Here is a 13,476-nt window from a genome sequence, read left to right as displayed (position 1 = left end):
TCATATACTCCATGATGTGGTAATTACCTACAATAGCACACTTAGGACGGACTCGGAAATACGCAGCGACCTGTAGATGCAACCATCTCCCATCCTCGGTCAGGTATCAGACTCCAAACCCTACCCCCAGAAGATCGAGCAGTAACGCCGGCCAGTCATGCGCGCCACCCAATCAATCTCTTGCAGTCATAAGCTTGTCGCGAGAAGATGGAGCAACTACGCAACCTCCTCAATCTTGGGCTTGTCGCCTGATGGTGCTGCCTTGTCCTTGCTGTCCTCGTCGTTCTCAAGCTCGGGCATGTCGTCATCATCGTCGTCGCTGTCCTCTCCACCCATGCCTCCCATGCCGGGCATTCCACCGGCACCACCCATGCCCTGCATCATGCTGGCCATGTCCATGCCTTCCATTCCTGGCATACCGCCACCGCCTGCGCCGAGCTTGCTGAAGTCGATGCCGCCGAAGCCACCGTCACCACCGCCCATACCGCCAGCGCCCATTGGGTTCATCTGGTTCATGGAATCGTCCTCGGGTGCCTCGTCTTGCTCGTCCTCGTCAACCCACTGCGATGAGTTAGTGTATCGCTCTTGGTTCATCCGCTGTCGCGCAGCTTACCTTGTCGAAGTTAGTCTTCAGGAAGTGCATCTTCTTGTTGTCCTTGAGCAGGCGAGGCCAGTACTCCTCCTTGAGTTCCTTCTTGCGCAGTACCATTGTGACGTCGCGTCCGCTGTGGCTGATCTTGGACTCCTTGGGGTCGATCTCGGCGAAGAACTCAAGGTCGATGGCGTATGTGACCTTCTTGGATGTTGAGGTGCCCTTGAAGCTAAGTGACTGCTCCTTGAGATCCAACTTCAGATCTGACTCGGGGACATCGGCGGCGACGATGGTGAGGTATACGTAGTTCTTCTCGGGGTCGTCGCTGGATGAGCGTTGCGCCCAGGTGACTGTCGCGCGTCAGTATTTGTTGAGTATGGTTTGTACATGCTCTGCTGATGCTTTTCTGTCTGTCGCGAGTAGGCGATTCAAGCTATACGTAAGCCCTTGCGTTGAACGCGGGCGAACGGCCATGTGTAGTGCTCCGATAGCATCCCAAGAGCTCGCGTAGGGGGCAAGGCTGCAGCTTACCTTCGGGAGTGACAGTGGTCATGTTGAGGGTGAGAACTCTCTCGTGTTGTTTCTAATCGAATTTGAAGGGTTGCTCGGGATGTAGAAGTGGTTGTATGAGGTGTCTGTTGTGTAGTTGTAATGTAGTGTTTGGCTAGACGAGCAGATTGAAGGCGGAAGAAATGCAGTGATGTGGAGGGACTAGCGTGGAAAGCAATAGAAGCTCTATGGAATCTTGGAGTTGAACGCCCCGGTTTTGGTCGATCAATTACGGAAAGCAACTCTTAGGGATATGCAGCTGTAGATTCTATAGGTGTCTTAGATGCGCTTGATTGCCTCTGCTAATGTTGCGTTGGCTGGCAATCCTCCAGGGCTCGATGCTTGAGGCTAGTGGGTTGCAACTGCCCCGCGAAGGAGCTCAACGTCACAATGGGCCCGAGCTCGATCCTGGAGCCGTTGCAAGGCACCGCTACCACAACACCCTCGGGACCCTTGGACATGCACATGACGTTGCAACTCACGTTGCTGCCACCACTTTACCTCTTACCCACCACTCGCTAATCGCCTGGATATAACTCGAGCAATCTGACACGCTTGGAAATCCACACGCGCTGCACACGCCCTCACCGACTCCCGCTGTATCCGCACCAAATCGCGCATACATCAACGACACCTGGGCGTCGACTTGCTCAGACGTTCAGAGTACACCACACTGAGCGCCCATCATGGAGACCATCAGGGGTCTCCTGTGGAAGCCCACACCAGAGGAGCAGGTACATTGTCTTATCTTGAGCCATGCTGTCCAACCCTCTAACAAGTCTATAGAAGCGTAAATGCAACGCCCTCGTCCGCCAAAATGTCCGCAAACTCGACCGCGACATCCAACAGCTCAAAGCCACGGAGCAAAAAACCAAAACGCTGATCCAACAATCCTCCAAACGCGCCCAACGCAACCCTTCCATGGCAAAGCAAGCCAACCAAGACGTGCGCATCTTCGCCCGCGAACTCATCCGCGTACGGAAACAAAACAATCGGCTCATGACGTCCAAGGCGCAGCTCAACAGCGTGCAGATGCAAGTCAACGAAGCCTTCTCGGTGCGTAAAATCGAAGGCAGCATCAAGGCGAGCACAGGCATCATGAAGGATGTAAACAGTCTGGTGCGATTGCCAGAACTGACGGGCACAATGCGGGAGCTAAGCTCTGAGCTGATGAAGGCGGGTATCATTGAAGAGATGCTGGATGACACGTTGGGCGAGAACGAGATGTTGGAGGGTGAGGCTGATGAAGCCGAGGAGGAGGTTGACAAGGTGTTGAGTGAGGTGCTCAAGGATAGGTTACCGCCGAGTAAAGCCAAGGAAGAAGAACTGCCTAGTGCGCCACAAGCTGAGGAGGAGGAAGAAGACGATCAAGCCGAAATGCTCGCCCAGATGCGGGGACGGCTTGAGGCGCTCAAGAGCTGAGCGAGTCATACATTCTGTTACCTTTGAACCAACGTGTTGCAAACAGCATGCATGTTTCGTTTATGCGGAGTTATGGCGTACAGGGAGAGGCCCTTGCATATCCCCATGTCTAGATAGTGGTCATCATATCACAATCCATTTACTCATGCCAAATAGTCAATACATCAACTGAGAAATTTGTGTGACAACAATAATTCCTCATTCAAGCGCCGAAGCGCAAACACGATCATGTCAAACTACATGCCTTAAAACTTTTTGGTATCAAGTCGTTTCGTAATTCAGTCATCCACCCACCCATCCATCATAACAACACTCTCTGTATCCATCTCTTCCCATGCGTGCATCCACAACAAGAGGCTAATACCCCCAGCATAATGAAACAGTTCCTAATCACCTCGTATAATCTTGCCAACAAACTTCAATTCCCATTCCTTGGGATCTTCGCCCACAAACCTCGCATTCGTCTTCTGATCTAGCATTTGCATCGTAACGGCGATGCCATCGTACCATTCCCGTACTCTATCGTTGTTGCTGTCTTCACCCCACACTGACAAAACGCCGTCTGGGCTACGGGGCGTGGGCTTGGGAGGGACACCCCGCATCTTAAGCAGCATGTTCAGTATATCGCTGAACTTCTCGCCTTGCTGAGAGAACGTCGATGGGGATTTATCGAGCGGCCACCTGGGGTTGCGGGGTGCTTGGTGAGAAGAGATATCCAGAGTAGGTGCAGACGGCGAAGAGGTGGATTGAAGGGCTGTAGCGATGTCGTTGTCAACAGGGGCTGGTTGTTTGAATGCGTCTCCGTCAGCTTTTGGGGCAGATGAGGTGGTAGACGGCAGATCCCAAGAGCGGAAGAGCCAGCACATGCGCTCTACACAGGCGAGGAGGATTACGGCGACTAGGAAGGTCTCAAAGGGGTTGGCTTGTTGACGTTGGAGGAGGCGGCGTTCGAGATCGTTCATCACCACACGGGCTAGACATGCAGCACGCTTTTCAGTCGCTCCCATGAGTTGCATGTTGATGAGATTGTAGGACGATTCGTGATCGAGAGGCGTAATGGGTGTACGGATAGCGTCTTCCAAATCTGCTGGCGCCAAAGTGGACGGAGTGATGGTGGGTGCCAAGGAAGGATTCGAGAACAAGTACCATTCAAAGTTCCGGGATGTGAGTACGCGTGTGAGGTTCCATAGCTCCAGTGCCTTTGATATGAGTCCGTCTGCGCTTGTCGATGCAACGCTCTTTGCGATGTTCACCGTCATCCTCATGAAATTCGAATCTTCGGTATCAGAAAACTGGCCACCCATCTTCTTGATGTAATGGTCTAGCTTCCCACTGACATCATCATCACTGTCTATCAGCTCCAGATCCGGAGAAGCTAGGCCGGCGAAGATCGCAGGATCGATATCCGTATTCTGTGCTATTTGCGTCTGCTGACACTTCAGCGGTGTGAATGTAGCAAATATGCCGGAATGAGGAAAGTGGGTTGCTTCTATGCGTCCTGGTGTCTGATCGAGTCGTATCTGACCTTTGGCTTGGTTCGTTGCATGGAATGCCAACACACTATGGAGTCCTGCAGAGTAGAGACCGAACTCCTCTGCGATCCTTGTCCTGATACACGGCTGCTTCCATAACCGCGCGCTCTCGACATTCTGACAGGTATTGCACGGGTTATCGCCTGAGCACGGCTTCTTGAGCATGCGACACCGAATGCACGCGCCTCGTTTTCGCACCTCTTGCACTTCCTTTCGCCTGGAGTCAGTGAAACGACCCCTGACCTTGGGTTTCACTGGTTTTTGGTTCATGCTAAAGTCGGTGGTGAAGTGAGTCTGGTTACTTGGACTCATTGCAAGCGGCCGTTGCTGGCCCATACCTTTATTCAGCTGGTCGTTCGCGTGCATCTGCTCCTTGCTATGATCCTGTAGCATCGGGTCGAGCGAGTTGGGCTGTATATTGGGCCAGTGATGGCGTCCCTGCGGATGGAAGAACTTCCCGTCCGACATGCCTTGCATCCCATGTGCCGAGAGGTTCATGTCTGATTCCATGGGCATGCCGTTTGACAGTGGCATGAGATCGTTTGCAGCCGATGCTGCCATAACGAGCGAGGGGACCATGTGCGACATTGATCCAGAACTTCCCAGAGGCATGTGGCCTATATGAGGTGAGGCGGTTGGTGAATGATGTAAAGGCCCATTGAACTGGTACATGGATGGCATCGCTGGCGCATGCGACATATCCATACCATGTGACAGACCACCCATATCAGAGCCATCGGGCCGATCATCCTGTATCAGAAACTCATCCAACAGCCCTGCATGGTTCGCATTGGTATTGGGGTTATGGTTATGGTTGTGGTTGTGATTATGGTTGTTCTGTGGTTGTGATGGCTGCTTCTCCGCCATGCGCTTCCCAGAGAGGTCCAGATGCTGTCGCGACACCTCGGCCAGCGTCTCCAGTGCTGAGAGCTGCTTCGAAGGCGCAAAAGGAAGGTTCATCTTCTGGCCATGCTGCATCTGGCTCGGCCCCGGTGCGTTTGGACTGGCCGCCTGTGTCATATTGTCGGGGAGAGGCAGCTCGTGCATCTGCAGCAGCGCGCGCTGGCGGTCTTGGAGAGGTAGCGCGGGACATTTCTTAACGAGATGATTCGTGAGGCTATCTATGCGACCTTTAGGAAACTGTTTTCCATCAGCTATCGTCGTCAACTTTTCCAGGGCGGGGTTGCTCACCTTCTCACCGCACGACTTGCACGTGTGTTGGTAGCGATTACTTGCATCTTCCAGCTTGGGACCGCGCTCGAAGTACTCGAGGATCAATTGGTTGGGTCGTCGACCCATGATGGGCCCAGAAGTTGCACGCTTCAATAATGTGGTGGGCGACGGAATATTACTGCCGGAAGTATTTGGCGGTCAGTAGCCGGCGGTCCAAGAATGCTGAAGTGCGCCATGGTTGGACGCTGTGTCAACGAAATTAGCGTTCCCGCCAGCCCTACCCCAGGTCTGACATCATTTCCGTCTTTCACTCCCATCATCGCTGCATCAACCAGATGGATATCTATACCCAATAATGACAATCAGGGCTAATCTTCAGTTTCCTAAATGATCTGCTCGCGATGGAAGTGGTGAAGCTACCTGATCTTAGAGTAGTCTACAAAGTGGTTAACATGCATAGCATGAACTGAAGTCGTGCCTCTTACTGCAGGAACGATATCAGAAGCGCGCAAATGGAGCATCGAAGTCGCGATGTGGGTTCTGCAGGCTATGGATCTGGTGTTACCTGATCGTGTACATGTTCCTGACTAGAGACGCGACTAGCCAGGGTGCAGTACGCCCTGCATGCATGCATATCCATCTCGCAGACCTGTATCGAGCCAAAAAAAAAGACGATACATCTGAAACAAGATTGGCTAGTTTCTTGCTATGATCACTTGATTGAGGTGATGGTTGTTATCCCTCGAATAAGTGATGACGTCTGTACTCGTCATACCAGATGAGTAGGCTAGAACATCAACTACGGCAATGACATACTACATATCTGATTGCTATATTCTGTTCATACCTGCGACTCCTCAGTAATTCGACTCGAGACACCTATTCAACCACCGAGATGCCGACCACAAAATCCCCTGCCACAAACCCAAACATCACACCCGATCCATCTCAGAATGGTTCCACAGTCCGCAAAGCCTTCCTCTTAGAAGCCTTCGCAAACCTCTTCACCATACCACTAATAACAAACACAAGCCGGACGCTATCCCTCCTCCTGAACAACCCTTCTCGCGATATCAACCCCACTTCGATCCTTTTCGCCCGTCTTTTCGGCGGTTTGGTCGTAGGCGGTCTGACGTCCGCCTTGCTCGCGGGCGCGACCAATACGCGCAATGGTATCGAGAGCCGACGACCTACATATATGCTCCTGGGGCTTGGAGAAGCGGCGTTGATCCCCATGATAGTATTGGACTTAATAGAAGGAGGAGGGCCAAATGCAGCGCTAAGCAAGGGGGTTGCTGCGGCTAGTGTGGCGTGTTTGGTACCGCCGCTTTTCTGGAGGTTGTATGTGCTTTTCGTTCGGCCAGATTTGCTAGGAAAGTATACAGAAGAGGAAAAGACTAATGGTGGTGCAAGGAGCAGCGGTGGATGTGAGTGTTTGCTACATTGTGCTGTGAGGATGCCAGCTAACTTGATCCAGATGGTGCTATTAATACGCGCGAAGACTAAGAAGACGAGTGTGGTTGCGAGAGACTGCGGCTTGAAGGTCAACGTCCTGTTTCTGAATGTGGTCTCGGGAGCCTCTGCGGATTGTAGAATACCTTTCATGCTATCACGCTTTTCCATGTCCTACATGCAGAACAAATCTTCCATAAACGCCTCGCTGAAATCATATGCAATGTGTCTTTCCAGGTTTTCATAAAGAGCCATGCTTCTTAGTCTGCGAAGCCTCCCCACTCTGCCTCCGAATCCTCCTCCTCTTCGGCATCCTCCATGGCCTCCTCCAGTTCCTGCCCTCTCCATGCTCTTATCCTATCATCAGCTAAACACTCTTTCGCCGCGTTTCTTAGCGGCTTCAGTTTGCCGTCCTTGGCCATCTTCTCAACAGGCAGCACCAGCGTCTCCAATGTCTCTTTCTTGTCTTCTTTCTCCCATGCCTCTCCCTCAACCTTCTCCATCTCATCGACCCAAACATCCATGACGTGGTATCTCAATCCATTTGGAATTCTCATATTCTGGCATTCCAGGGGTATCTCCTCCATGACAGCATTCCATTGCTCTAGCAAACTCTTCTTCCACTTGTTTTTGCTCAGAAATTTGAAGGATGCATTGAGGTATTGGCGGATAAGGTAGAGGTACTTGTCTAATCGCAGCGCCTCAATATGGGTCCATTCGCGGGACATGGTGAGGAAGAAAGCGCGGATGAAGGGCAGTACGACGGGCGTTCGGAGGCTCGAGACTATAGAAGCAAGGTCGCGCGATAGGCCTTGCTGGAGGGCGGGTTTGTCTTGCATCCATAGGCCTAGGAGTATCTTGTTAGTTCTTGCGAGATTGGTTGCGAAGCTCTCGTATCATTACGAGGCGAAGTATGAAAAGCGCATACAATAGAACAGTCCCTTCCATAGTTTCAGTAGGTCCAATTCCGATATCTCTGATTGCGCGCCCAGATAGGTTTTGAGTGAGTTGAGTGCTTCATCGCGAACCTTCTTGTCTGTCGCAAACATTAGCTTGGTGATCTGAGGTTTTCCAATCACAAATTATGCGTACCGCTAGAGGCGAGATTCCTTATGAAGGGGTTGTTTTGTGCGTCTGATGCCATGATTTGCTATAATGTGTTGCGACGATGTCTCCGCTCAGAGGCTTGAGTTGCGGCCAAACTTTTTTTGGAGGGCTGATGGCGCTAAGATAGCGATAAACCACTACGGCCGCGCTATATTGAGATTAGCGCATCACAGGGAGTTCACAAACATTGTAGACACGAGCATGCGAGAGAACCGCACTGCACGTCTTTGTTGAGAGCAATCTGCCATAAGATATAGCACGCACTAGCTCTAGGCATGTTCATCTAGCATGTAGAGGCTGCGTTCAGGTATAGAGGGGCTGAACTTAAACAGTCTCGCAATTTTGCGAGAGTAGAGAAAATGCTAGCATATCTTCTAATAGAAGGCAGTAACCTTCAAAGTGATGTTTACCTAAGTAATATAGGTATATAGATTTACTAGTAAGAGATCACTAACAGTGTAGTCTGTGCACTTGCTTACTAAGTAGTGTTTGCTGCACCCGCGGTACACTCGCAAACCTGCTCTAGAATTAAGGTGCCTAACTTTACTTCTCTTCTAACAAAAGAAACAGACGTCTACTATAACTTTCTCTTACTAGTAATCTCTCTAGTAAGACTTTATTTCTAAATTTGAATCTTAAGCGACTCTATAATCTTCTAGGTTTATTATTCTTATAACGTAAGTCTATACTACAGCGCAATCTATGCTAGAAATTACTCGCTAGAGATACTTTAAAGTATTTCAACTAGACTGTTAGTAAGGCTAACGCGATGCAGTTGCGGGTTCGGGGATGCCAGCTATAGTCGTAATTCCGACAAACAGACACACAAGGCGCCGTGTTCGCGCAGACCGCGTAAGTGCTTCCTAAAGCACTAAACGTGCACGTAATAACACTTACGTTGTCTCTAGGTGCATTCTGTTGTCGCGAATCGCTTTGAAAACGGCGTTGGTACTCCTTCACCCTATATGGCCCGTGCTCCGTGCTGATATCAAGATCCAGGACGAGCAGTACTTGGTACGATGGAAAGCGGAGACATCGACTACGAAACCGCCTCTTAGCTGGCATTCGGTGAAGGAGCTAGTACGCTGCTTAGAACACATTCAAGATTACCTTGAAGAGAGGGAAAAGTGAGCTACATCTCCCTATCACTATAGCTTGTTGCTAATTACTTCAAGGAATACGACATTAATTCAACAGACAACATCTAGAAAAAGGAAGAGCCCTAACGAGGAATCGGAACATGACCGTCGCTCATCACCTTTTAACCGACGACTTCAAGAACACCGGACGCCGTCAGCGTCTCGGTCACCATCTATACCTTGTGTCGATACATCTACGTCTCCAACCATCGACATCTACAACGGTGTTCTAGATGCTGATGAATATGGCCACATCTTTTGTCGTAAAGTGAGTCTTCCAGCAGACTGCCTTTTCTCACCACTAATATGCAACACAGGCATCAGGTCAAGGTATACAGGAACTCGAGATTCGTGATATCCCCACACTAGAGATGAACTGGTCTGCGCATCATGCCAGTGTGGACAAAGCACAAACCTTGATCCGCAACGAGTATGTACGTAGACTGGAGAAATTACCGGGCAAACGTATCTACTTGTTCAATGTGGTTGACAAAGCCACTCCATCCTTGCGATTTCGATACATTTCTGATTACGTGCTGCAACAAGGCGTCTACCGCGCGTCTACTGAAACGCAACAAGGCTGCATGCAATGCTCACCACACATGGGCCGCGACATCGGATGCGAGTACACAAAGAAATGCGACTGTCTCGAGTATGCTGCAGTCGATGAGAGCCGCCTTGACGACGAAGGCAAGCGGGAGTATCAAGAAGCTCTCGACACTGGAGCGTCTACGATGGGCTTTCCAAAAAAGTTTCCATACTTCGCTGAAGGCACTAGGCGAGAGAAGACCGGCTGCCTCGTGCCCTTTTACCTGAACTCCCGTCGACCAATCTACGAGTGCAATGAACAATGCAGATGTGGTCCCTATTGCCGTAACAAGAACGTGCAATTCGGTCGTCAAGTGGAAGTTGAGATCTTCAGAGCGAATGACGGGCGTGGCTGGGGACTACGCTGCAAAGTAAGTTTTGAAGAAAAAAAAAGACTAGTATTCGCGAGACATCCACTAACATTGAATCCACTATTACAGGAAGATCTTCACGAAGGCCAATTCATCGATACCTACCGCGGGGAGGTCATCACCGACGCCGAAGCTACACGTCGTGAGACTTCTTCCTCAAAAGCAAAAATGTCGTATCTGTACTCTCTCGACAAGTTTGCTGAGTCAGAGGGCCTGGAAGAGAAAGACCTCTACGTCGTAGACGGCGAATTCATGGGTGGACCAACCAAGTTCATCAACCACTCATGTGATCCCAACTGCCGGCAGTATACCGTCTCATACAACAAGCATGATCCGAGAGTTTACGATATTGCGTTCTTTGCCCATAGGTTCATTCCTAAGGGCGAGGAACTGACGTTTGACTATCTGGACAAGGAAGAGGGGGACGAGATGGATGAGCCGGGTGAGGGCGCGATACCTTGTCTCTGTGGTGCGAAGAACTGTCGTAAGTGGCTGTGGACTTGAAATTCGGGTAGCTTGGAGGCGCGCGTGGGCTGTTGGAGTCATTAAGCTGGCATACGGAAGGAATGTGGGTAGCGGTCAACGCGGTGGCAGATGTTTTCCTCTTGCCGTTGGTATATCACTCTGCATGGCTGGTGAGCATCGTGGCGTTTATATATCCAGGTTGCCGAATATACTATACACTCGTGTCATTTGTAATAGACATTCCTTATAGCAATTAGTTGTCGCGTCTTCCCCACTCTTCTATAACCATCACCACTTGAACCCTGAATGTTCAAAACTTTGATTTTACATCTCGTCACGTTAAATTCTTGAGTCACTTCAATTTGCGACAGCACTGCCTCAAAGATATCTTTCTCATTGCTTCTGCCCTTTCCCTTCCGCTTGCAGTAATCCCTCAACCCCGTCCATCAATATATCTCTCTGCCCAAGCCGCCTCCGCTCTTAGACCAGACCAGACCAGACCAGAATAGCATGATCCATGCTCACAACAAAATTTACAGACAACGCCAGAGATAATTTTCCAGCAAAATGAGATGCTGATTGATAACAAAAAAGCCATGAAGAGATCTCCGGCGCGATCGAGAAACGAAGAAGTTGGATGACCCAATAGCCTGGAACGCCGCTGTGATGAGTAAGAAACCCATTTGTCTATGATCCTTTCGCAACAAACGAGTGGAGTCGAGAGAAAGCCCTCCTGTAGATAGGAGGTCCTCGGGTGCTGTGATGAGCACACTACGTATTTTAGGTCTTCGTTCGGGTTACTCCCAGTCTACCGTTGCTCATGACTCTCTTGATGATGGTGATCATCTCCGTCATGATGCAGAGTGACACTGTTGAATTCCTCAAACGGATCTGCAAGTTCGCCCATGGGTGTAGCGAGACCTGAATCTAGCGGGACGCCCTGGACCCTTGCAGCTCCAATATCAACACTATGGGATTCCTTAACATTCCGGAAGTTGGGTGTCTCGATACCTTGGCCCTGGTGAGGGATAATCGGTGGCTTCATGTGCCGTAGTAGGGCCCACTGCGTTGTCTTGAAGAAGGGTGCGGTCTTGATGTCGGAAGCGCCAGCACGGGATCCGAGGCGTCGGGTTTCGTCTTTGATTAGGAGTTTGCGAATGATTGCTTTGCAGAGACTGGGGTTGTTAGGACAAGATTCTCGATACAAACAGGTCCAAACTTACTTCGATACTTGCGGCGCGCCAGAACCCTCCGGGAAGGGTACCTCGTCCCGGAGAATGTTGGCAAACGTCGCATTGCGGTTCTTGCCCTTGAAAGGTGTAGTTCCATACAACATCTCGTATATCAAGATACCAAGGGTCCACCAATCGACCGCACTCGTATGTCCACAGCCTTTGATGACTTCTGGCGCGATGTACTCCTCGGTACCAACGAACGAGTTGGTTCGGAAGTTGTTTATGCACGATTTCGTGTCAATAGTAGGCAGATTGTTTGATGATGTACCGCTTCGGCCGCTGAGGATCATGGTCGGGCGACCGCCGGGTTCAGACTGTTTCGACAAATCGAAGTCTGACAGCATTATGTGACCAGACTGATGGAGAAGGATGTCTGAATTTGTTAGCATGAGGTGCGCAAAGATTGAGAAGCGACATACTCTCTGGCTTCAAGTCTCGGTAGATAAAACCCATCAAATGGAGGTATTCCAAGGCGGCTGTGACTTCAGCCGCATAGAAGCGTGCGGCATCCTCATCGACACACTTGTTTGGTCGTGTTTGCAGCGCTCGGAAGAACTCACCACCACTGCAGTATTCCATGCAGAGGTAGAGATGATCCTCGGACTGGAAAGAGTGGTATAGAGTAACGATAAAAGGGTGGTTGCTGGTTGCCAGAATTTCCTGCTCGGCCAAGGCACGCTTGATCTTGTTCCGCTTGATCATTTCCTTTTTGCTCAGCACTGTACTTGTTAGCGCAAGTGAATTTGTAATTGCGAAGTGGCTCGCGTACCCTTCATAGCATATAGCCTGCTAGACTTCTTCTCCCGTACTAGGTATACCTTTCCAACATCGCCTTTGCCAATCAACTTGATCTTGTCGAAGCTCCCGGGCCCGACTTCGACGTTGCGGACCTTGATAGAGTTGGAGCTGTAGGTTCTCCTGAAAGCCACAGACTGGCGGATTTGGCCTGCCGAGGGTATGGGTTTGCCAGCTTCTATTGGTAGAAGATGAGTTGGATCTTGCGAATTTGTCTCGACCATGCTCAAGGTGGACGAATTCGGGTGGTGTAGCACAGGCTGCTTGCCAAGTTCTGCGGTCTGTGGTCTCTCAGTGTTCTTCCCCGAGGAAAAGAGACCTTGGGCATTAGGTGCGGAAGCTACCCTTCGTAGTTTCCTAGCCAATTCCTCTTTCCCAGCATTCGTGGCGTGATCGTCGGTAGTCGCTGCGCCGTTCAGTTGCGTCTTGGGCACCTCAGGGGTGTCTGGAGGCGATGGAGGTACACTGCCGGCGTTGTGATGGCGCAGGGCCGGTGGTCCTTGGTGGGCGAAGTATGGGTTGGCGTGCGCGGTAGGCGACACGCTGTCATCCAAGGGGTTGCCTTCGCTGGCGACAGTCTGCGAGCGATTGCGCGAGATGTGGGGAATGAACCTCGACTGGCGGAAGCCCGACTTTTCGTTCTTGGGATTTGCCTCGTCGGAGAGCTTGCGGGTGTCGTTGCTGCTGTTGATGCGGAAAAAGTTCTTGATCCGTTGGGAGACCTGGCCATCCTTTGCATTGACTGACTTGTTGGTGGACAGCGCCTTGCCCGAGAAGGTGCGTTTCTCCGTCTTTTCGGCCATGGTGGAGTGACTTGATGCGGACGAGTTAAAGAGCTGCGTCATATCGGTTGCACAGAATCGATGCGAGGGTGCAGCGGGCGACTCTGGTGTGCGGAGTTCGGAGTGTTGGCCGGGTGCAGGGAGGTGACGGTTGCGCGTTGCACGGTCAGTGGGCCATGGCACGTCGGGTGAGGTCAATGTCCAGGGTCGCTGTGCGGGTGGCTGGGGCGGCTTGGTGAAAGAATGACCCCGTCACTAAGGCGCAGGCACAGGC

At 51.0% G+C, this 13,476-nt stretch overlaps 7 protein-coding genes across 7 annotated transcripts; 3 read left to right on the top strand and 4 right to left on the bottom strand.

Annotated features, from left to right (window-relative positions):
- Positions 1–216: 216 nt before the first annotated feature.
- On the bottom strand, positions 217–1,145 carry GT037_004987 (uncharacterized protein; the record flags this gene model as incomplete). The annotated part of the gene is made up of 3 exons (XM_038930034.1): positions 217–561; positions 614–942; positions 1,124–1,145. 3 exons carry the CDS (start codon positions 1,143–1,145, stop codon positions 217–219), a joined length of 696 nt encoding a protein of 231 aa, XP_038786984.1.
- A 682-nt stretch (positions 1,146–1,827) lies between these two features.
- GT037_004986 (uncharacterized protein) lies at positions 1,828–2,563 on the top strand (the record flags this gene model as incomplete). Its single annotated transcript, XM_038930033.1, has 2 exons — positions 1,828–1,875; positions 1,928–2,563. 2 exons carry the CDS (start codon positions 1,828–1,830, stop codon positions 2,561–2,563), a joined length of 684 nt encoding a protein of 227 aa, XP_038786983.1.
- A 386-nt stretch (positions 2,564–2,949) lies between these two features.
- Positions 2,950–5,394, bottom strand: GT037_004985 (uncharacterized protein; the record flags this gene model as incomplete). The annotated part of the gene is made up of 1 exon (XM_038930032.1): positions 2,950–5,394. One exon carries the CDS (start codon positions 5,392–5,394, stop codon positions 2,950–2,952), a length of 2,445 nt encoding a protein of 814 aa, XP_038786982.1.
- Positions 5,395–6,163: 769 nt separating this feature from the next.
- Positions 6,164–6,774, top strand: GT037_004984 (uncharacterized protein; the record flags this gene model as incomplete). The annotated part of the gene is made up of 2 exons (XM_038930031.1): positions 6,164–6,695; positions 6,746–6,774. 2 exons carry the CDS (start codon positions 6,164–6,166, stop codon positions 6,772–6,774), a joined length of 561 nt encoding a protein of 186 aa, XP_038786981.1.
- Positions 6,775–6,980: 206 nt separating this feature from the next.
- On the bottom strand, positions 6,981–7,864 carry GT037_004983 (nucleolar protein nop52 variant; the record flags this gene model as incomplete). The annotated part of the gene is made up of 3 exons (XM_038930030.1): positions 6,981–7,567; positions 7,649–7,756; positions 7,813–7,864. 3 exons carry the CDS (start codon positions 7,862–7,864, stop codon positions 6,981–6,983), a joined length of 747 nt encoding a protein of 248 aa, XP_038786980.1.
- A 740-nt stretch (positions 7,865–8,604) lies between these two features.
- Positions 8,605–10,429, top strand: GT037_004982 (set domain-containing protein; the record flags this gene model as incomplete). The annotated part of the gene is made up of 6 exons (XM_038930029.1): positions 8,605–8,679; positions 8,736–8,771; positions 8,827–8,954; positions 9,003–9,234; positions 9,284–9,925; positions 9,995–10,429. Coding segments are annotated over 6 exons (1,548 nt in total), but the record flags the coding sequence as incomplete, so codon positions are not given.
- Positions 10,430–11,198: 769 nt separating this feature from the next.
- Positions 11,199–13,223, bottom strand: GT037_004981 (serine threonine-protein kinase ppk14; the record flags this gene model as incomplete). Its single annotated transcript, XM_038930028.1, has 4 exons — positions 11,199–11,565; positions 11,614–11,998; positions 12,045–12,344; positions 12,395–13,223. 4 exons carry the CDS (start codon positions 13,221–13,223, stop codon positions 11,199–11,201), a joined length of 1,881 nt encoding a protein of 626 aa, XP_038786978.1.
- Positions 13,224–13,476: the final 253 nt, after the last annotated feature.

The sequence above is a fragment of the Alternaria burnsii genome (genome assembly GCF_013036055.1).
Source record: "Alternaria burnsii strain CBS107.38 chromosome Unknown 740, whole genome shotgun sequence".
Taxonomy (NCBI): Eukaryota; Fungi; Ascomycota; class Dothideomycetes; order Pleosporales; family Pleosporaceae; genus Alternaria; species Alternaria burnsii.
This window is presented reverse-complemented; position numbering and strand designations above follow the sequence as displayed.